Source organism: Nyctereutes procyonoides, unplaced genomic scaffold, assembly GCF_905146905.1.
Source record: "Nyctereutes procyonoides isolate TBG_1078 unplaced genomic scaffold, NYPRO_anot_genome, whole genome shotgun sequence".
Lineage (NCBI taxonomy): Eukaryota > Metazoa > Chordata > Mammalia > Carnivora > Canidae > Nyctereutes > Nyctereutes procyonoides.
This window is the reverse complement of record NW_026575049.1, coordinates 20,816,290-20,840,320: the sequence shown is the minus strand read 5'-3', so window position 1 is coordinate 20,840,320 and position 24,031 is coordinate 20,816,290. Positions and strand designations below refer to the sequence as shown.

Sequence of the window (24,031 nt, the reverse complement as noted above, 5' to 3'; positions counted from 1 at the left end):
TCCTTACCAGCATTTGGTGTTGGTGCTATTTTTTATTTTAGCCATTCTGATAGGTGTGCAGAGATATCTCATTGTGGTTTTTGTCTGCAAATCCCTGGTGGCTAATGATGTGAAGCATCTTTTCATATGCATGTTTTGCCATCTGTACATCTTCTTTGATAAAACCCCTCTTCCTGTCTTTTACTCATTTTCTAGTTAGATTTTTATTTTTTTATTGTTAAGTTTTGAAAGTTCTTCATATATTCAAGATACTTGTTCTCTGTCAGATATGCAATTTGCAGATATTTTCACCCAGAATGCTCTTCACAGAATCTTTTACAGACCAAACATTTTCCATTTTGATGAGGATCAATTTCTTTAGGGATCACACTTCTGGTATCAAGCCTAAGAACATTTTAGGTAGCTGTAGATCCTGAAAGTTTTCTGATGCATTTTTTCCTAAAAGTTTTATGATTTATATGATGCTACATTTAAGTCCATGATCCACCTTGAGTTAATTCTTGTGTAAGACTTAGGTTGTGAGACTTGGATTGACATTCTTTTTCTTTTCTCTTTTTAAATGGATGTCCACTTACTCTAGCACCACTTGTTAAAAGGCTGGCATTCCTCTATTGAATTGTTTTATTTTTGTCAAAAGTTTGGTATATTTGTGTGGGTCTATTTCAGGGCTTTCTAGTCTGTTCCCTTGGTCTATGTGTCTGTCCCTTCACCAAAACTACACAGTCTTGATTACTGACTGGGTCTTAATATTAAGTAGAGTCATGTCTCACACTTTATACTTCTTTTTCATGATTATCTTAGCCTTGCTAGGGCATGTGCCTTTCCATTTAAATTTAAGAGTAAGCCTGTCTATGTCTACAAAATATCTTGCTTTTTTTTAATTTTTTTTTAATTTATTTATGATAGTCACAGAGAGAGAGAGAGAGAGAGAGAGAGAGAGAGAGAGAGAGGCAGAGACATAGGCAGAGGGAGGAGCAGGCTCCATGCACCGGGAGCCCGACGTGGGATTCGATCCCGGGTCTCCAGGATCGCGCCCTGGGCCAAAGGCAGGCGCTAAACCGCTGCGCCACCCAGGGATCCCCATCTTGCTGGGTTTTTGATAGAATTATATTAAACCCATAATTTGGGGAGAATTAATATCTTTATTGTTGAGTCTCCAATTCCATGAATATGGTATGTTTCTTCTTTATTTAGATCTTCTTTGATTATTTTTTTCATCAGCACTTTAATTTTCAGTATACATATCCTGTGTATGTTTTGCTAAGCTTATATTTAAGTGTTTTATTTTCTTTGGAGTGACTGTAGTGGCATTGTTTATAATTTCACTTCTGCATGTATTGTTACTAGATAGATATATAGTTTATTTTTATGTGTTGATCTTGCAACCTTGAAGAACTCACTTTATAGTTCCAAGAGGTTTTTCATAGGTTCCTAGGGATTTTCTACCTAGACAATTATGTCATCAGCAGGTAAGAACTGTTTTGTTTCTTCCTTTCATTTCATATGCCTTTTATTTCCTCTTCTTGCCTTATTATAGTGGCTAGAACCTCCAGCACTATGTCGAACAAATGTAGTGCAAGTGGACATCCTTGCCTTGTTCCTAGTCTTTGGGGAAAAGCACTCAGCTTCCATCATTAAGGAGGATGTTGGGTTTTTGTAGATATTCTTTATCAAGTTGAAATCGGTCTTCTGTATTACAAACTTGGTGAGAATTTTTTATGATGAGGGTTAGATTTTATAAAATACATTTTCTGCATTAGTTAATACGATCATATGATTTTTCTTCTTTAGTTTGTTGATATGGTGAGTTACAATGAGTGGTTTACAAATGTTAAACCAGCCTTGCATTCCTGGAATAAATCTCACTTGATCATTGTGTAATTCTTGTTATGTATTTTTGGATTTGACTTGCTAATGTTTTATTGACAATTTCAATGTCTAAGATCACAAATAGTATTGGTCTGCAGCTTTTTGTCTATTGCTGTTGTTGTACTGACTTTGCTGGTTTTGGTATCAGAGTAATATTGGCTTCCTGAAATGAATTTTCTCCTCTATATTTTGGAAGAGATTGTAGGAAATTGGTGTGGTGTTAATTCTTTTTTAAATGTTTGACAGAGGAGTGTCTGGCCGGCTTAGTCAGTAGAGCATGTGACTTTTGATCTTGGGGTTGTAAGTTCAAGCCCCACATTGGATGTGGAGGTTATTTAAAATCTTTTTTTTTTTTTTTAAGATTTCTTTACTTATTTTGAGAGAGAGTGTGTGAGTGGGGGGAGGGAAAAAGGGAGAGGGAGAGAATCTTTGAGCAGACTCCCCACTGAGCACAGAGCTCAACACAGGGACCCTGAGGACCCTGAGATCATGACCTGAGCTGAAACCGAGAGTTGGATGCTTAACAGTTGAGCTACCCAGGTGCTCCAAAGATAAAATATTTTTTAAAAATGTTTGACAGAATTTTCTAGTAAAACCAACTGGGCCTGGAAATTTATTTTTTCAGGATTTTTTTTAAAACCACAAATTCAATTTTTAAATGGTTATAGATCTATTAAGATTGTCTTTTTTCATTTTGCTTAAGTTTTGATAGTTTGTAGTTTTTGAGGAATTGACCCATTCTTTCCAAGTTGTTGATTTTATGAGCCTGAAATTATTTATACCAGTCTCTTGTTAACTTGTTGCAGGGTCTGTAATGATATCCTGTTTCATTTCTGATATCTGATTTTTTTCTGGTCTTTTTGATTTTTGTCAGTCTTTTTAGGGGTTTATCAATTTTATTGATTTCTTAAAGAATTAGCCTTTTGTTTCATTGCTTTTCTCTTTGGTTTCCCTGATTTTAATCTCTTTGATTGCTGTTCTTACCTTTATTATGTTCTTCCTTCTGCTTGCTTTGCACTTATTTTGCTATTATTTTTTTAGTTTCTTGAAGTATGAACTTAGATTATTGATTTTGGGCCTTTCAGCTTCTCTATTGTAAGCATTTACTACTATAAATTGCCCTCACAGCACTGATTTCACTTCATCTAATGTATTTTGATATTTTTCTCTTTCATTCAGGTCTATGTATTTTTAAGTTTCCTTTGCAACTTTCTCTTGACCTCTGGTTTACTCAGAAGTGTATTGATTAATTTTCAAATACTTAGAGATTTTCGAATTGTCTGTTTTCAATTTCTACTTTGATTCCATTGGTGATTAGAAAATATGTACCATAAGCTCTCAATTCTTTTGAATTTGTTGAAGATTGTTTACTAGTCCAGGATGTGATCTATCTTGGTGAGTGTTCTATGGGTGCTTAAAAAAAATAGTTTATTCTGCTGTTGTTGGATGGAGTGTTCTATGTATGTGACTCAGAGCTTACTGGTCAATGATGTTTCTCAGATCTATAACTTTCCTGGCTTCCTCTAATGCAATCCTATTAATTGCTAAGAGGGAAGTTCTAGTCCCCACTATAATGGTGGAGGCATCTGTTTTTCCTGCCAGCACTACCAGTTTTTGCTTCACATGTTTTAAGGTTTGACTGTTCAGTACATATATATTTAGGGTTGTCATATCTTCCTAGTGGATGGATCCTTTTATCATTTTGTGATCCCTTTAGTACATTTTTAAAAAATAATCTGTTTAAGAGCCCATTAGTGTCCTGCCCTCCCTATTTATTCAGCACTTGTTAATCTTAACGTTATGTCAGAAGTGACAACAATATGGTATGTGAAATTTGAAAGTACTATGCCCTGCAAGATTAAAAATGAATTCTGAACAATCCTAATTATTCTTGATAAATATGGATTTTTAGATCTTAGTATTGAGTCTAAGCAGGGATTTGAGTGTGTGTGAGGGGAAGGAGATGTTCCAAAATCCTGGAAGCTGTATCAGGACCTCAAGTAAATCCAGGAGATATGTCAGAATCAAGGGTACTTACCCAAGGAGTTATAGCAGAATCTCAGGTATAGACCCAAGGAGGCTTGGCAGGATCTCTGAGGAAGGGGTGGATTTTCAAAGTAGAGTCTAGTAATTAATTTACTTAAAAACTCAAAACAATATTAAAAGGGGATATGAGATATTTCTATTTATCAAAAGGGGACATGGATTTTTTAAAATGGAGAAGTCCTGGCAATGGCCTTATAATCAATTCATTTATTCCATGGCTGAAAACTGATTGGCTCTGTTGTCCAAAGTGGAATAGCAGGGACTAATTTACCCTCCTGCCTGAGACTATGAAAAGTCCAAACAAATTATATGAAGCAATGTTTTTCAAGACATTGGAATCAGGCAATGAATGGCACTGATGTTGTGAGGGGGAAATAGCAAAGGTGAGAGGTGTGACTCAAGATCTGGCAGGCTGTGCTGGGGAGGAACATCCCTTAGGTGAGGAGGCGTAGCTGAGAGTCCAGAGAAACTGAAATGTCTAGCATTCCCATGGCAAAGTACCAGAGGAGAAAGCCATACATAGAGAGAACTCCATAGATCTGCTGAGGTGCATGCATGTGAGCGGCACTACTGGAAGCCAGGGAAAGAACCATCCAAGAGGATGAATGGGAACCGTGCCCAGCACTCACACTGGGCCAGGAATAGTGCCTGGCGTTTCCAAGGGGCCGGGAAGAGAGAGCCTCTTTCACCTGCCAGTCTGGAAAACCTCAGACTTCAAAGGGAATTGGATAGGGTACTCAGAAGGATCTTGTCTTGGTAGTGGGGAATAATTACACTAGAACACATACCGCTGTGGCCCTACCTAACACAATTCAAAAATAAGACACAAAAGAATCAGGCTTTTCCCAAATAAATTAACTGCATCTTAGAATAAAGCTCAAGAGTATTTATAGGAATACAAAACTATGTAGCACTGAATAAACTGAAATCAAAATACCTGAAAGATTACTAGATATGCCAAGAAGCAAGAAAGGAAGGTGCATAATCAGGAGGGAAAATACCAATGAATTGAAATCTATCTGAAACTCAAAAAGATATTAGATTTACCAGAGAATTATGTGAAGATAGTTATTATGACTCTCTTTTAGGTATTCAAAAAGTTAAGTAGATATAACAAAAGATATGAATTGAACTTTATAGTGAAAACTACACTATCTGAGGTTAAAAATATACCAGGTAGGATTAATAGCAGAGTAGACATTGCAAAAGAAAAGATTCGTGAACTTGAAGGCCTAGCGTTGGTAAATAAAATGACACACACAGAGAAAAAAAAAGAATTTAAAAAAATGAGAACAAAATCAGTGAACAGTACAACAGAAGCTTAATATATGTATAATTGGAGACCCTGGATAAAAGTGAGGGACAGAAAAAAAATATTTGAAAATGAGGTCAAATCACTGGAATGATTTAACAATAGTAAACATTTATGCCTCTAATAACAGAGCTTTAAAGTACATGAAGCAAAAACCGAGAACTGCAAGGAGAAATAGACAAATATGCAGTTATAGTCAGAGGTCATTCATAGAACAAATATAGAGAATAGCAGCAAAGATACATAAGATTTGAACATCAACTTGATCTAATTGACATTTATATGTAGAACATTCCACCCAACCATAGTGGAATAGACACTGTTTTCAAACACGTGTAGAACATTTACTGAGATACATCATATTCTGGGCCATAAAACAAGTTTCAATAAATTTAAATATTCAAGTCACACAAATTAGATTCTCTGACTATAATGGAATTAAGGTAGAAATCAATAATATAAACGTGATTGGACAACCAAGAAATATTTGGGAACTAAATGACACATTTCCCAATAATCCGTGGGTTGATAAATCAAAAAAAAGAAACTAGAAATTACTTTGGGCTGAATGTAAATAAAAGCAACCTATGGAAATTTGTGGGATCCTGCTGTAGCAGTACTCAGGTGGAAATTTATAGCGCTAAACAGAAAAGAAGAAAGGACTCAACGACCTTAAGAAACTAGAAAACAAAAAGCAAATTAAATCAAATGTAAGCAGAAAAAGGGGAATAATAAAGAACAGAGTGGAAATTGGTGAATAGAAAACCAAAATGGGGTCACCTGGGTGGCTCAGTCAGTTAAGTGGCTGCGTTCCACTCTGGTCATGATCCCAGGGTTCTGAGATTGAGTCTTGCATTGGGGCTCCCTGCTCAGTGGGGAGCTTGCTTCTCCTTCTCCTTCTGCTGCTCCCCCCGCTTGTGCTCTTTTGTTTTCTGTCAAATGAATAAATAAAATCATTTTTAAAAAAGGAAGAAAACAAAAATGCAGTAGAGAATACCAATGAAACACAAAGCTGGTTCTTTTGAAGATAAATAAAATTGATAAAGCTATAGCCTAGCTGATCTAGAAAAGAAAGGACACAAATGACAAATATTTATCTGGAATGAGGGGGCAACATCACTGCAGATTCTGTAGATATCAAAAGGATAACAAGAGGATTTGTAAATGACTTTATGCCAGTACATTTGACAACTCAGATGAAAAGGACAAATTACTTCCAAAACTGAACTCATGAAGAAATAGATCACCTGACAAGCCATACATCTATTAAATAGTGCTCGCTTCGGCAGCACATATACATCTATTAAATAAATATGATTTGTATTTAAAAACCCTCCCTCCAAGAGACTCTGAGCTCAGATGGCTTCACTAGTAGAGTCTACCAAATATCTAAGGAATAAATAATATGAATTCCACTCAAATTCTACCAGCATTGTCTGATACCAAAACTAGACAAAGGCATTACAAGTAAAGAAAACTAAAGCCTAATATCCTTTGTGGAGATAGATATAAAAATTCCAAACAAAATTTTAGAACATTGAATTCAACAATATATAAAAAGAATGTTAGATGATAACCAAGTAGGGTCAGCCCAGGAATGCAAGGATGGTTTGACAGTAAAAAACTCATGTAATTTACCATTTACCAACAGAATGAAAAAAAACCCACATGATTATTTAATATATAGAGAAAAATATTTTTTTTAATTTTTTATGATAGTCACACACACACACAGAGAGAGAGAGAGAGAGAGAGAGAGAGGCAGAGACACAGGCAGAGGGAGAAGCAGGCTCCATGCACCGGGAGCCCAACGTGGGATTCGATCCTGGGTCTCCAGGATCGCGCCCTGGGCCAAAGGCAGGCACCAAACCGCTGCACCACCCAGGGATCCCTAGAGAAAAATATTTTTTAAAGATTTTATTAATTTATTCATGAGAGAGAGAGAGAGAGGCAGAGACACAGGCAGGGGGAGAAGCAGGCTCAATGCAGGGAGCCTGATGTGGGACTCGATTCTGGGATTCCAGGATCATGCCCTAGGCCGAAGGCAGGTGCTAAACCACTGAGCCACCCAGGGATCCCCTAGAAACAATATTAGATAAAATTCTACAATCATTACTAATAAAACCAACTGATTTTTTTACAAAGGTGCAAAGGTAATACTGTCAAGAAATATTCTGTTGAGACAGTCTTTTCAACAAACTGTGCCAGCACAATTGACTGTCTGTATGCTCAAAGTGGACTTTGATCCATATCTCACACTGTATACAAAAATTAACCCAAAGTAGATTATTGATCTAAACGTAAAATATGAAATTTCTAAAATAAGCACAGGAGAAAATCTTTATGACCTTGTGTTGGACAAGGATTTTGTAAATACGACGCCAATAGCACGATCTGTAAAAAAAAAAGTTGAGGGGGATCCCTGGATAGCTCAGCGGTTTAGTGCCTGCCTTCAGCCCAGCATGTGGTCCTGGAGTCCGGGATCGAGTCCCACGTCAGGCTCCCTGCATGGAGCCTGCTTCTCCCTCTGCCTGTGTCTCTGCCTCTCTGCCTCTCTCTCTCTCTCTGTGTCTCTCATGAATAAATAAATAAAATCTTTAAAAAAAAAAAAGAAAAAGTTGAGAAATTGGACTTCATCATAATGAAGCTTTTGCTCTTCAAAGGACAGCTTTAGGAGAATGAAAACACAATTTATAGACTGAGAAAAAAAATTTTATAAAGCATAAACCTGATAAAAGACTTATATCCAGAATACAGAAAAAAAAAACCTCTTGAAAATTCACCTATAAGAAAAATAACCCAGTTTTATAAATGGGCAAGAGATTTAACAGACATTTCACCAAAGGTGGTGTATGGACAGCAGTGTGAAAATACTCCACATCATTAGTCATCGGGGGAGTGCAAATTAAGCCCACAGTCCCTGTGCTAATGTCCACGGCTTTCACAGTGGTGGTATGATACCATGACCTACCCTTTAGAATGGCTCAGATGAAAAGGACCGTTTATACTAAGTGTTGGCTGTGGTGTGGAGGGACTGAAGCTCTCATACACCACTGGAGGGAATCTAAAACAATGCACACACTTTGGAAAACACATTGGCAGTTTCTTAAAAAGTTAACCAAACACCTGCTGTATGACCCAGCAATTCCGTGACCAGGTATTTAGCCAAAGAAAAGAAAGCATATGTCCATCCAGAGACTGTACATGAGTGTTCATGAGCTACTTTATTTATGATAACCGAAACTTGGAAACGATGCAAATATCCATCACTGGTAAATGGATAATCAAACTGTGGCTAGCCATATATTGGGATGTTACTTTGCAATAAAAAAATGAACTATTGATATGCATGACAACATGGACAAATCTCAAAGTAATTATGCTGAGTGAAAGAAGCCAGACAAAATGGGCATATCCTGTATAATTCCATTTGTATAAAACTCTAGAAGATGCGGGTCAGTGGGACGGGAATGTGGAGGACAGGAGGAAACATTACAGGAGGGCACAAGGAAGCTTTTGGGCATGCTGGATATGTTTGTTATCTGGATTATGGTGGTGGTTTCACAGGTGTATCCATAGGTCAAAACTTATCAAACTGTATACTTTAGTTATGTACAGGTTATTGTAGGCCCCTTACGCTGCATTAATAAAGCCGATTTTAAAAACAGAACAAAGCGACTGGGCCCTAGTCAGCACTAGCACTGAAGCCTTGGCTCTGAGGTCTTCCTCGGAGCCTCAAGTGGCCCCATGTGAAGATACTTACAGACGAGACTCCATCCGCTGGCCAAGGGGGCAGTTCTCTACTAGCTCTGCAAACATTTAAGCAGCCCTAATAGTGGGGATTCCAGTAGGCCTCACATTTCATTTTGCCTCTGGTTGAAACTTCTAGTCTTTAAACTTTTTAAGATTTATTTATTTTAGGGAGAGAGAGCGAGAGCAGGGGGGTGGGATAGAGAGAGAGAGGGAGAAAGAGAATCCCAAGCAGACCACACTGAGCGTGAAGCCCTTCGTGGGGCTCGATCCCAGGACCCTAAGATCATGACCTGGGGCAAGAGTCAGATGGACGCTTTAACTGAATGAGCCACCCAGGCACCCCTCCAGTCTTTATTTTAAAAACAAATTAGAGAGATGCTGGATTGTTGTTTTTTCTCACCTCTAAATAAGGACTCTAGCAAAGGATGACATTGACACAGTGGAGCGTGTGCCCGGCACAGGTGAACTGGGAAGGGAAGCCCTTGCAGGTAACTGGGAACCAGGTTGTCACATCTCTAAATCGCTGGTGGTGAGATTGGAAGCCGTGCACATGAGCTCTGGGAGACGTTCCAAAGAGGACAGTTGTGTGGTGCTTGGATGAAGAAACTGCCTGCCTGGCTGGGTTTGAACCGCGACTCCACCTGTGGCGTGACCCTGAGCGTGTCACCGCCACCTCTCTGTCCTGCAGTTCTCTCATCGGGAGAGTAAGCATATCAAGAGTGCCCACTCTGTGGGGCTGTTTGAAGACTGAAGTGCGTTCATCCAGTCTTGGCATGCGATAAGGATTCTGGAAGCGTTCCTGCCGTCATCCACATCGTCAGAATGTCTACTTGACAGTGGTGTCGTGTCTGCATAATGGCCGACGATGACCCGGTCATAAAGTTGGCCCACAGGGGTCTGTAGAACTGTGCTGACCTGAGGGGTACAAGCAATGTTTGCTGCCCCACTACGAGTTAGACAGCTGGAAACGCTGCTGCTGCAGAGTCCAACTCCAGACCTGTGTAAACGAGAACCATCTTCACCAAGAATTCGCTCCAGAACCAGGCCCGTGGCAAGCATTATGGAGGGAGAGAGGCCAGAGGCCCAGAGACACAGCTACCATACGAAGAGAATATATAGGAACTTTTCTGCCCGCCCACTGATGGATGACTCATCTGAATATTTAGTAACGACTTGGAAGTGATTTCACTTTGGCATCCAAGAGCCGGTTGTGCTTCTGCCTCCAGCGCTTGCTTGAGAAACCCAGAAGCACCTGGTAGTTGATCCTTTGCATATGACGTGTCTTCCTGCTTCCAAAAGCCTCTCGTAAGCTTCCAAAAGCTTCTCTTTGTCCCCAGTATGTACTGGAGCCTCCCGGTGACCTGTGGCAGACCTGGTGGGTGCTGCCACTGCCTTCATTTCTGCACAATGTTCTTGAGCTCCTCCGCTGCCACTTTCCTGTGCTCACCGCCCTCGCCCAGGCCTCCCGCTGTTAGCCAGGCTTGCAGACCACCTCCTGGCCCTCTCCGTTGTCAGCTACCCTTTCCTGTTTCCCACTTCTTTCTGCCACACAGAGAGGCCTCCACCCTACCTTTCCTGATTAAGTGTATGATGGCAGGAGGGGGGTAAAGATTTTATTTATTTATTCATGAAGCACACACAGAGAGAGGCAGAGACACAGGCTGAGGGAGAAGCAGGCTCCATGTGGGGAGCCCGATGCGGGACTCAATCCCAGGACCCAGGATCATGCCCTGAGCCAAAGGCAGACGCTCAACTGCTGAGCCCCCCGGGTGTCCCCACGATGGCAGGTTTTTTAATTCCCAAGAGAGCTTCTGTTCTCTGTTCATTTTTATGGCATGTTCTTGTTCCACAAGGGCAGTGTCTTATCTGTCCAGGGAAATTAATACCAGTTCCTCTGGTTTTGTCCTTTCTTCCTCCTGTATTCTGTTTCCCCACGTCGATCTTGGTTGGTTGTTGGTTAGCTCTCTTTCTTCCCTATCAGAGGCCTTCCTGGCAAACAGTCTGCCATCTTGGCAGTCTGTCTCCTTCCACGGGAAAATGAGGGGCTTCGTAGCTGGCTGGGCTCCTAGGCCGAGGGTGGGGACGGTGGAGGCAGCCCTGCTGCAGAGTGCAGGCTGGGAGCAGACAGGGCCTGCCCTTGGCGGGTGTCTGCAGGTGTTCCCTCTCGGGGGAAGACCTTCCCATATGAGGTATTTCGGACCCCTGCAGTGGGGGCAGGTGGAGGGCGGGAGACCCCCCCCAGAAGAATGGGGGCAGGCCTGTGGGTTGGGCTGCCCCCCACTGGTGCACCTGGTGCCTCAACACCCCACACTCTGCAGGGTGGGCCTCACAGTCTTGCTCTCCTGATGCTGGTTTACCTCCTCCTTTCCAAGGCCTTCCTCCCCCTACTCTCCAGCCTTCAAATACTTCTGTTGTCACCTCCCTCCTGCACTTCATCCACTTACACCTTTTGTTTTTTATTTTAATTTCTCTGCCATGGTTTCAGCGAGGATTGGGACATGAGCGTATTAAACCGTACGAGCCACCACCTCCCCTCCACATGCTCGTCTCTTTACCAACAAGGGAGTGGTACTCAGAGCCTCTGAGGACATTTGCTCTGTGGTGCCCAACTCCAAGCTATGGTGGTGGGTTTGGTTTTTGATTTTTGTGGTTTTTTTTAAAGATTTATTTATTTATTTTAGAGAGGTGCAAGTGCATGAGTGGGGGAGGGGCAGAAGGAGAAAGAATCTCAAGGTGACTCTGCACTGAGCGCAGAGCCTGACGTGGGGTTTGATCTCGCAACCCTGAGATCACAACCTGGGCCGACACAAGAGTTGGACCCTCCACTGACTGAGTATGGTGGCGGTGTTGACAGACTCCAAGCATATGCTTCCCAGGCACTGGGCTGAGTTTAAGCTTTATATTGAAAATAAGTTCTAGAAAGCGCAGCTCCTGTTTGCTTTCTGCATGTGGTCACCCGGTTTCTCCTCTGTGGTCTGCAGGGTCTCTCTTCCCAGAGCCCTCCATGGGCCTGGTATTTCGGGGGTGGTTGGTGGTTAACACCTTTTATCTTCTAACCCCCCTCCCCACTCGAGGACGAGTGGTGTCCTCGTCAGCTGTGTCCTACGTGCCCATTACAGGCCATGCACAGACCAATAAAGTAGACACACGACATCTTGGTGACAGAAGAAACATAATTCTAATATCCCATGTAACTAGAACCAATGCAGAGAGGAAGCATTTCCTTTTCCTCCATCCCATGCAGGAGGAACTATCCCAGATTTGGGCTTTTTTCTTATTTTGGTCTACTTTGCCATAGAGCAGAACACAGAACGAGGAACGAGCCGGCACCCGTTGTTCAGTTTAGTTCAAAAATCTGACGGCGGAAAACCCTGAAGACACATCTCCTGACTTTGTTATGTAGAGTCATTTACGAAGTTGTCATAACGGTTCTCACCTTGACCCATGGGGAAAGTTGACCCATGGGGACCCCTTGGTGGCTCAGTGGTTGAGTGTCTGCCTTCAACTCAGGGCGTGACCCCGGGGTCCTGGGGTTGAGTTCTGCATCGGGCTCCGTGCAGGGAGCTTGCTTCTCCATCTGCCCATGTCTCTGCCTCTCTCTCTCTGTGTCTCCCACGAATAAATAAATAATATCTTCAAAAAAAATTTTTTTAAAGGTTGGCCCATATTGGAAAAATCATTCTTGTGTGTGTAGAAGGAACTGATGATGAGTTCTTAGATGGTTCCACGGGCGAGTGGGTGCTGGGCGCTCAGAGCATTGCTGGAGAGGCTGTGCCCTCATCAGAAACCCCTGGCATTTACCGTTTCCTGTAACTTTATAAATAGAGTGAGAAGCGTTTTTCCTTGGTGTTCCCTTAGTTCAGAACTCTACTGTTGACCCTGTCCTCTTCCCATGCCGCCTTTCGCTGGACTTGGAAGAAGTCGAGGTGCATCCAGAACTTGTCTGCTCAGGCAAAACGCAACACCGTGGCCTTCTGAAAATGAAGGAGAAAGTCCCAGGAGAAAGTTTTGAGAATGGGCACGTCTTTTTATCAGCTTCCTGAAATCGTAAAACCAAAATTAACCTCCAGGATATAGAATTACCCCAGAGGTAATTATCTTTCCACTTGGTTACTCTTGATCTTGAGCAAATATGGACTTCCATTGACTTGTTCCCTGGAAGTTAAAGAGAAAGGGACTTTCTTTGAAACTAGCCTTGCGTGTCTGTCTGAGAATCCAGAGGCTGCAGGGTTGGCGGGTTGGAAACACCCTCGTGGGCTGGATGCCGCTGCTCACCAGGTGTGATCTGCTCCCGACCGCGTCATTGGTTTGAGTGACGCGAAGTCCTTCACGGGTCCCAGACGTTTGTTCTTGGTTACCGGCAGGGCTCTCCCCTTCCCTTTGTGTTTAGCTCAAGGGTGTGTTTTGTGCGTACACTCGAATGAGGCCTGGTCTTGCCTCCGGGGACGATATTGTCTGGGGGAAGGACAGGGTGCCCATCCTTCTGCAACCACTCAGAACAACCTGCCGAAGCGCCCCCGACTCCAGGTATGGAAAGCGAGGTTCTAAGAAACGTGGTAACGTATTCAGGGTCACACGTAGCGCTGCCCTGTGCCCTGAGAGGGAGACTTGCATCCTCTCTCGCTGCTGCTGAGAACCGTAGAGGTGAACGCTGCCTGCTGCGCTGCGACTCCCCGAGAAGGTGGGGAGGCCCGAGGAGTGGAACCCGTGTGTCCCTCACAAACCCTGCAGCTGCTTTATGACTGCCTTTCCACGGGCCACGGCCCCCTCCCCCGGGGAACCTGCCCTTCCCCTCCGGCCTGGGTTCCACGGACGTCACCTCGCCCTCCCAGTTACCTCGGCCAGAGCCTAGATCTCCCCTCGATTCTGCCCCTCATCCCTGCTGCCGTGCGCCACCAGCGTGAGCCCTGGTGTCCTTCTGGTCCTCCCTCCTGGGGGCACTGACACCTCTCCTGGGGATGGTCTCAACAGTCTCGTAAGGACTCTGGCTACTTCTTGTCCTGTGTCCCTCAAAGCCAGGTGCCACCCTGATGCCGGGGTGTCCCAATGCGGATGTTGCCGGGCCCCACTGCTGCCCAGCACCCTGCCCTGACTCCCGTTGCTCAGGGGCTGAGGACTACACCCCTGCCCACTACCAGCAGTGATGCTCAGGCCGGGCTGGGCCACGCACCTCTCCTGCTTCTCCCATCCATCCCTCCCACTGCCCCTTGTGCTGCGTCGACAATGGTCACAAAATCTTCGTGCACCCCACCCCCATTAGAGGTAGGGCTCATTCGCTCTTTGGATCTGAGTCTGCCTTGTGACTTGCCTTGGGCCACAGCGTGGGACAGAAGTGACGCCAAATGACTCGCAAGTGTGGTCTTACAGTTCCCACACTCAGCCCTCGGGATGCTGCGCTCCCGAAGACTCTGAACCCGGCTGGGCAGGCCTCTGAGAAAGGCCCAGGCAGCAGCCAGCTCCGGTCTCCACATACCATCTGGCCGTGGGTGAGCTGCCCGATGGCCCGCCCAGCAGCGTGGCCCAAACCGCTGACCTGCAGAATTGTGAGCACGTGTGAGGGCGGTGTGTCAAGCCCCTACATTGCAGGGTTGTTTGTTATGCGGTAGCATAGCAATGACGAGTCTCAGTGCAGATCGTGCCACCATTCTCAGCAGTTTATCGATGATGCTTTAGGCTTGGAGATGCCCCTTCCCCTCTTTCCTATCACTATTTTCTGGATTTCTCTCTAATCATCTTTTAGCGTTCAACTTGGACGTCCCTTCCTTCAAGGCACGTTCTGGACGCCCTGCGCCCCCACCCCACCCCAGGATTCCGTATGTTATTGCCTCTGTAATCATTTGTTTGTGTCTCCTCACCTACTACTGGGCGAGCTATTTAGCCCCCTAACTGCTGGGTTCCTCCTCTGGAAATGGGATGGGCACCACCTGCCCTGCCCCAGTTGGGGGGAACTTAGCACGTATGGCTGTTCCTGGGGCCTTGCCCGAGGTAGTGCTCAGCCAGCATTACCGTGTCCCTCTGTGTCCTCTTCCCGGCCCCACACCCTCTGCCCTGGGACCGTGGGTCCCTCCAGGCCAAGGTTGCCTTTTCCAGTGTCTTTTCAGGGTTAAGCAAGTCACTAGCTCAGGTGGACATTCACGTGTTACAGGATGTTCATAAAATGTGGTCTCCCAACCCAAAGTGACCATCGGTTTCATCCAGAAAGGAAGGCTCAGCCTTACAGAGGTTGCTGCTGCATGTCTGATGTCGCTCTGCCATAACCAGGCAGGGCCTTCCTTGTTCCTGAATGTCATCATTTGGTTTTGTCCCTGGCGAGGCCCTCGGCCACTGTCACGTCTCTGCTGTCTGGTGGGCACCTGCTTCAGAGCCACCCTCACCGCTGGGCTTCCGTCTGCATCAGAGCAGCGTGTTTGTGTGGTCAACATGAACCTCATCTCCATTGGCTACCGAGTCTTGCGACAAGCACTTGGGCTCAGATTTCATTGCGACAGGTGCACGATGTGTCCAAAGTTACAGCTTTCTTGTTATTTTAATTTCACCACCAACAAGGATAAGATTGTATTTAAAAATAAGAAGTCTTGTTTCTGGAAAATGGGAAAGGCTTGCTGGGTGTGAAGTGAAGTTAGATACTATCATACAGTGTAAACCTTGTGTAAAACCGGCAAGAGTTTTCTTGGAAGTTTTCAGGAGTTTTCTTGGGAACATTCTTCTTGCACCTTTTTTTGTTCTTTTTTTTTTTAATTTATTTATGATAGTCATACAGAGAGAGAGAGAGGGGCAGAGACACAGGCAGAGAGAGAAGCAGGCTCCATGCACCGGGAGCCCGACGTGGGATTCGATCCCGGGTCTCCAGGATCGCGCCCTGGGCCAAAGGCAGGCGCCAAACCGCTGCGCCACCCAGGGATCCCCCCTTTTTTTGTTCTTGTTGTTCATTTAAAGATTCATTTACGTATTTTAGAGCGAGCACAAGTGGGAGGGGCCGAGAGAGACAGAATCTGAAGCAGACTCCCCGCCGAGCGCAGAGCCCAACTCGGGGCTCAATCTCAGAACCCTGAGATGGTGATCTGAGCCGAGATCAAGAGTCAAACAACCAATTGAGCCACCCAGGCGCCCCCTCTTCTTGCACCTTTAAAGGTAAAGGTGTTGGGACGCCTGGGTGGCTCAGCTGTTGAGCGTCTGTTGAGCGTCTGCCTTTGGCTCAGGGTGTGACCCTGGGGTCCCGGGATCGAGTACCTGCATCAGGCTCCCCACATGGAGCCTGCTTCTCCCTCTGCCTGTGTCTCTGCCTCTCTCTGTGTCTCTCATGAATCAATAAATAAAATCTTTTAAAAATAAATTTAAAAAAATAAAGATAAAGGTGCAGAGACTCAGCTTCCCTGCAACACTGTGCTCCTCACCCACTTTCACTCGCCAAGTTCTTTTGGTTACAAAACACCGATGCCTTAGGCGTCGTTGGGGAAGATCTTAGATGTTCCCAGATAAATCTGTGTGGCGTGCAAACTACTTGTAATTACCTCGCCTTTGGCTTAATGCATTAAAACACCGAGTCCCGGGTTCCTCCACACTCTGGTGCTCAAGTCTTCTGTTTCCGACGTCCGAGGCATTTTCTGAGCTGACTTTGGAAGCACATTAATCATTATGCAGGTGGCTGCGGGTAATCAATTTCTATGAACTTCTGATGCCCGGTGAAAGTACAGAGAGCATTGCGGCATTTCTTTGTTTATTTTGAAATGTTACGTTAAATCCTAGCCCAACGAATTGAGCTGAATCTCTAAATACTAAGTAATAGGTATACAGAAAAGTATCAAGAATCCGACAAGGTAGCAAATTACGGTTGGTGGACTCTCTCATCTGCCGTGTAAACGGTACTCTTTTGACAAAAATCCCATCCTTTACTTTTCAAACCCTTGTGAAGTCTTATCAGACTTAATTTAGCAAAGGAAAATGTAAACAGGTTTCTATAAGGTGGCATTAGTAGGCACATCAAGTGTACTTCAAGGGAGTTTTACAGTCTAATAAATCAGGATCGATCACAGAAAACAAGTTATAGCAGTAAAAGTCCAGTGTTTGTATTTTTTTTTATTTATTTTATGATAGTCACACACACACAGAGAGAGAGAGAGAGAGAGAGAGAGAGGCAGAGACACAGGCAGAGGGAGAAGCAGGCTCCATGCACCGGGAGCCCGACGTGGGATTCGATCTGGGGTCTCCAGAATCGCGCCCTGGGCCAAAGGCAGGCGCCAAACCGCTGCGCCACCCAGGGATCCCCAGTGTTTGTATTTGAATCCCTTTGTGTCCAATACAAGTCCCGAGTGGGGAAAATTCAAGCCCAGCTCCATCGGTTCTTTCTCTTGAGTATCCGATCCCATAGCATATAAAAATATTTTGACGGTTGGGACAGTATCAGGCTGTTATTTAATGTTTAATTTCTGAAAATATTTACGGAAGGCCTCGCAGGTTCAAGAAACGGGGTGCAGGGGTGAGTCAGACGCAGTAACAGCCCCGGGAGCCAACGAGGAGGTGCTTCCTCCATGGTCTCTGATCACAATCATTTGATGAAACGAGAAAGTTCTTTGCCTTTTCTTCAAAGCGCCGACTTTATGTTAGCACAGGACATTCCCCCATGTTCTCTGTCACTTCTAAGGTGCAGAGTCAAACTGATTATCATCCATTCAGGCCTTTACCCCACGGTCCGTACCCAGGCCTCTCCCTCGGTGTAAAGGAGCCCACGGTGGCAGCCCTGCTCCCCCCACCCCTGACCCACTCCCCCAATCCCTGACACGCTCCCCCCAATTCCTGACCCGCTCCCCCACCCCGACCCACTCCCCCCAATCCCTGACCCGCTCCCCCCAATCCCTGACCCGCTCCCCCACCCCTGACCCGCTCCCCCCAATCCCTGACCCACTCACCCCAATCCCTGACCCGCTCCCCCAATCCCTGACCGGCTCCCCCACCCCTGACCCACTCCCCCCAATCCCTGACCCGCTCCCCCCAATCCCTGACCCGCTCCCCCCACCCCTGACCCGCTCCCCCCAATCCCTGACCCACTCACCCCAATCCCTGACCCGTTCCCCCAATCCCTGACTGGCTCCCCCACCCCTGACCAACACATGCTCTTTCCTGCCGACTTGGAACTTCTGTTGTTCACTCTGAGGCTTAGATTTCTTTTTCCTCTAGTGCGCGTTTTTAAGCCCCTCAGGCGATCATACTTCACTGTGCAAATATCTGATCCTTTCCCAACACAGAACCACTCTGACTTCTGTTCTAGATCCAGAGCAGCCCACGCCGGGGGTGGTTGACGGCATAGCGGGGGCCCCCAGCCCTCTCACCGAGTCCCTGTGGGGTCGCTGGCAGGGGCACGTGCTGTGCGGTCTTCGCGGAGCCTCAGGAGTCCACACGGGCCGCCGCCCGCACCGTTAGGACAGTGCCAGAAGCACGGATACAGAGATTAGCTAAATGCATCCTCTGCCCCCCAGGCAGGCGCGGAAAGTTCTCCGGGCCTCTGATCAGAGCGGAGTCAGAATAGGGCCGAGGTGCCGCGGGAACCCAGAGGCCGGTGGGCCGAGCCCCGCTCGGCTTCCCAGAGTAAGAGCTCGTGGTGCCCTCAGCACCTCATTTCATCCTGATCTTTTAAAAAGTGATGTCGTGGAAGGGTTGGGGGTTTGGAGAATACCCTGCATGCGGTAAAGCTCGTGAGTTAATGTCAAATCCTCCCGTGCTTCACCTGCCCTCCGTGACACAGAATGGTGATGGTCTCTCTCCCTCCCTCCCTCCCTCCCTCCCTCCCTCCCTCCCTCCCTCCCTCCCTCCCTCCCTCCCTCCTTCCTTCCCTTCCTTCCTTCCTTCCTTCCTTCCTTCCCTCCCTCCCTCCCTCCCTCCCTCCTTCCTTCTTTTATGTCCTATAGTTTTTGCACACTCTGCTCACAGGAATATTGTGACTGGTAAATGAATTTCATCAGCTTACACTCGAGTTTCTGAAATAACAAGTTGCAGCTCCAGCAGTGACATTGGACGGGAAAGCAAAGATGTGTTTAGGGCCCCCGCAGGCCCCGGGTTTGAGAAGGATTACACGGCACATGCACCTCGCTGGGAGCTGGCTCTCGGCCTCCGTCGGAGCCTCTCTGATCTAGGGAACGGGAGGCCCTCTGGAGTCCTGCTGCCGTTCTCTGCTTTTCCTGTGGCCGTTTCATCTCGCCTCCCCAGCCAGACTGGGAGCTGCTGAGGAACGAGGTCATTTGTTGTGCCCGTCTGTCCCTCCAGAGCACCTGGGGCGGAGGACACAGCCCCTGGCGCCTGGTTTGCTCTCCTCGAGGAACTGGGCAGTGGCCGTGCTATGTGGACTTTAGAGCCAGACTTGCTGTGTTATTTCTGCTGCTTGAGCAGAAGCCACGGCCGCGGGAAGGGGAGGCCGGGAGCCAGAGCACGCCCAGAGCCACAGGGCAGGTGTGCCCGGGCAGCCCCAGCTGCCTACCTGGGGACGCCTTCAAAGGGAGCCGGGCCTTATCTGCCCTGGCCGGAAGCGAGACAGGGCCAGTGTGTTCAGCGATCTGTGCAAGCACCAGTCCTCTGGCCAGAGTTCAGGACAGTGTTGCCTCACTCTGCAGAGGGATTTTATCTTGTTAGCTCTCCATAGACAGTAAGACCAACATTTCCCTAAATAAATCTCAGCTATGCTTTAAAAGCAACTGAAAAGTAAAATGATAAGAGCATTTGAGCTCCCTGAATGTAATGACAAGGAACTTGACATCTTTTTATAGTCGATGATCAATTCTTCCGGCTTTGAAGCTCCTGTTTGGAAGATAGAATATTTGCAGAAAAGGGACGGCTGGGTGGCTCAGCGGTTGAAGACTCATTATGTATTTTAGAGCGAGCACAAGAGGGAGGGGCCAAGAGAGGATCTGAAGCAGACTCCTCGCTGAGCGCAGAGCCCGACTCGGGGCTCAATCTCAGGACCCTGAGATCATGATCTGAGCTGAGACCAAGAGTCAAACACTCAACCAACTGAGCCGCCCAGGCGCCCCCTCTTCTTGCACCTTTAAAGATAAAGGTGTTTGGACGCCTGGGTGGCTCAGTGGTTGAGCGTCTGTCTTCAGCTCAGGGTGTGATCCCGGGGTCCTGGGATCAAGTCCCACATCAGGCTCCCCCCTCTGCCTGTGTCTCTGGCTCTCTCTCTGTATTTCTCATGAATTAAAAAGAAAAAATACATATTTGCAGAAAAGAAAAAAAAAGGCAGCTGTCCACATGCATTTTCCCATGTAGCGCTGGGAATCTGATGAGGGGCTGGTCCCAGCCCCACTGACAGCACAGTCTCTGTCCAGCTATCTGATACTTACTAGGCTGAACTTTATGGTTACTATTTTACGTTAGTGACTGCAGTTTTTAACCTTTTGTTCATGGTGAAAAAATATTTTAAGTAATATTTACCCCACTGTCTTGCTTGCCATTTGAAGAAATCTTCCTTCCGATATAATGCAGAATGAGGAGATGACCACTGGCTGTTATACTATATGTTGGCAAATTGAATTTAAATAAAATCTAAAAAATAAAAATAATTTTGAAAGATATAATGCAGAATAGAAAAAACACACAGATTCACAGCCTGATTATATATAGATTAGATAGAAAGCCTTTTAAATCTTATGAAAGGCTAATGATTCACTTTTATTTCTCCTGTGTGTTACTGTCAAGCATAACTTATTGTCTGAATTCTAAGCATGGGATGGGACTTTCACAAAAATGTGTGAATTGTCCCCATTTTTCATTTCTAAAGGAAGTCAAAACATCCCTTCATCTTTGCACTTAAAGATGTTTACTGTAAGTAGGGCCGAAATGTGAAAATGTTTTATAAGAGCATGTTCCGGGGATTTGCTTTGGAATAGTTTTCTCACTCGGCTGGGAGAGCCTGGCATCTGGTGGTCACGATGTGGTGGTAGCACCTTCGTGATCCCTGGCTGTTGGCAGCAATACACCTCCCTGGGTCCTCTGGGTGCCGGGGGCCGTGGACTTCACTGTGGCCATTCATATGGAAAAGCAGCTCTAGAAACTAAATGTCACTGAATGATGCATCGCTGCCGGGCCCAGGGGTGGGCACAGGGCTGGGCCCAGGGCAAGAGCCCAGGAGGACAGAGATGGGAGGGCAGTTCAGGCAGGTGGACCTGGCATGTACCTATCCACCTGCACACACACACACACACACACACACACACACACACACACACATCTGGTGTCTCTTTTTGTGTGTCCCAATTTCCTCCTTCTATAAGGGCACCCATCAGATGGATCAGGGCCTGCTCTAAAGGCCTCATTTTAACATAAGTGCCTCTTCAAGACCCTCTCTCCAAATATCGCCACATTCTGAGGTCCTGGGGTTGGGATTCCAATTCCAATACGAATTCTGGAGAGATACAGTTCAGCTCCTAACAGTACCCACCCGGAGAGTACTGTTTGTTTGCCGCTTAGTCTGACCTACACGAGTTACCCCATGGGTACAAGGAAAACATGATACTATACCAGGGTGTGTGCTGACAGCTTGTCCCTCCTGCTCTCCCCATGCCCCTCAATTGAGCCACCCTGGCCTGCTTGTTCCTAGAAGGCTTCCATCATGGGGCTTCTGTGCTTGCTTTTGTTGGCTGGAACATTCTCCCCTGAGACCTCAGCGCAGCTCACCCTCTCAGGTTCTGCTGTCCCCAAATGGGCAAGGCAGTGTCCCTCACTAAGTCTGTGTCCGTTCTACATCCACTTTTACTGTGCTGTTGGATTGCCACCGGACACTCATTCCACACGTGCATTTGTTTATTTGCTAATTGTGGCCCCGCCAAAACAGATGTCCTAGGAAGGCGAGGACTCTGTGTCCACTGCCGTTTCTGTCCAGCTCAGATACAGTGGGCTGGGCTGAGCGTGCAGTGTGCACTCGTGAGCAGGTAAATGATTCTAGCAAGATCGGCTTTGCCTCCTTAAGCATTTTGTGTTTAAAGATTTTCATTTTCTTGGGTTTTTTTTTAAGATTTTATTTATTTATTCATGAGAGACACAGAGAGAGAGGCAGAGACACAGGCAGAAGGAGAAGCAGGCTCCTTGCAGGGAGCCCGATGTGGGCCTTGATCCAGGGACACCGGGATCACGCCCTGGGCCAAAGGCAGACGCTCAACCACTGAGCCACCGAGGCGTCCCCAGATTTTCATGTTCTGAGTGCTCTTATCGAGAGGCACACTGAGATAAGGTGGTCAACCGTGTTCCTTCTTAGATTATGAACTCGGCATATCGTCGTCAGTAAGTGATGTCCTCACTGAAGGAAAACCAGTGTTCTTCTATGTCTTACTGGTCACTTCTCTCTCCTCCCAGGTTGGGGCTCAGCTACATTTCCAGAACCATCCGGTCAAGATGGTAGACACAGAAAGCCCGATTTGCCCCCTCTCCCCCCTTGAGGCTGATGACCTGGAAAGCCCGTTATCTGAAGAATTTCTACAAGAAATGGGAAACATCCAAGAGATTTCTCAGTCCATTGGTGAGGATAGTTCTGGAAGTTTTAGTTTTACAGAATACCAGTATTTAGGAAGTGGCCCGGGATCAGATGGATCTGTTATCACAGGTGAGTGTGCTGGATCCTAAAAAACCTTATTTAGAAATGTTTTTGTTGTTGTTGTTGTTTTTCCTGCAGAGAAAATTGTTCTCTTTAGCTGGCAAAGAAGCCACATCTTTGTGCAGTGAACTCTTTAGACATGATAAAGCACAACATCCAGTCCACTGGGCCTGGAGGCGTCTCCAGAAACATTGTGTCTCACAGTATGCCCACTTTTATTTTGTTATTTTTTAAACTTTTTGTTTTTTAAGATTTTATTTTATTTATTCATGAGAGGCACAGAGAGAGAGAGAGAGAAGGAGAGAGGCAGAGACACAGGCAGAGGGAGAAGCAGGCTCCCTGCAGGGAGCCCGACGTGGGACTCGATCCCAGGTCTCCAGGATCCCGCCCTGGGCCAAAGGTGGTGCTAAACCACTGAGCCACCCTGGCTGCCCTATGTATGCCCACTTTTAAAAACTATACATGAAATGACGCTTGAAATTTAGTTAAGGTAGTCAGCTCCATTTCTAAAAATTCTGAGTTTCTATCTCTTTAAAGCAGAGACTTCTGTTATAATAAAAAGGATGATTTTTTATTTTTTATCTGGAAGTATATATGAATTATCTCCCTATTTTCTACACTGCATCAAGAATTGCAATGAAGGGGCTCCAGGGTGGCTCAGCCGGTTGAGCATCCAGCTCTTGGTTTCGGCTCAGGTCATGATCTCAGGGTCCTGGGATCGAGCCCCATGCTGAGCTCTGCATTCACCAGAGAGTCTGCTTGAGTTTCTCTCCCTCTCCCTCTTCTCCTTCCCCGTGCTCACTCACTCTCTCTCTAAAATAAATAAGTAAAATCTTAAAAAAAAAAAAAAAAAAAAAAGAGAGAACTGCAGCAAGCATCACCAGGGCAAATACAAAGAAATAAAACATGGGGTCCACTCAGGTAGCCTCACCATCTCTGAGAACAAATCATGGAACACTTCATTCCAGGCAACGTTGAAGCCAGCCCGGGAGAATGTGGTGTGAACTGTGCCCTCGATTACCCATCTGGGGTGGGCCTGACTCACAGGCTTTGTGGTGGGAGTGGGTCTTGGGTCGGGACTGAAGGTGCTGGGTCTGGGTTGGCAGCTTGTGCTTGGTAGTGAAGAGGTCGTATGGTTTTCAACTCCGAGCACGGAATATCAGGACTCTCTGGGGACCCCAGGGAGGGTGTTCTCCCCGTCAGTGAAAGGCCTCTGCGTTCTTTGCCCTCCGTGGCTCTCCCGTGTGTCAGGTCCTTCACCTGGAGCCCATTTCCACCAACCATCTTCTCACTTTTTCCTGCTCCAGGAAGACGATTTTCAGGACCGGGCACTTACGTTAGTGACAGTGGGCAGGGAAGGTTCATGCTCTGCTGGAAGCGGTGTACACTGATAAAACCTCTATAGAGAGAGGAGTGCAAGGTGCACCCACCCAAACCCAGCAGGGCCACTGGGGACCGACATCGCTTAAAAGGAG

At 46.1% G+C, this 24,031-nt stretch overlaps 1 protein-coding gene across 4 annotated transcripts in view; it reads left to right on the top strand.

Annotated features, from left to right (window-relative positions):
• Positions 1-24,031, top strand: part of PPARA (peroxisome proliferator activated receptor alpha) — a 73,155-nt gene that overhangs the window by 22,576 nt on the left and 26,548 nt on the right. For all 4 annotated transcript variants that reach the window (XM_055329050.1, XM_055329049.1, XM_055329047.1 and 1 more), the window contains one exon: positions 22,319-22,565. In XM_055329050.1, the coding sequence (XP_055185025.1) occupies positions 22,358-22,565 (208 nt within the window). In that variant the 5' untranslated portion in view covers positions 22,319-22,357. The remainder of the gene's footprint in view (positions 1-22,318; positions 22,566-24,031) is intronic.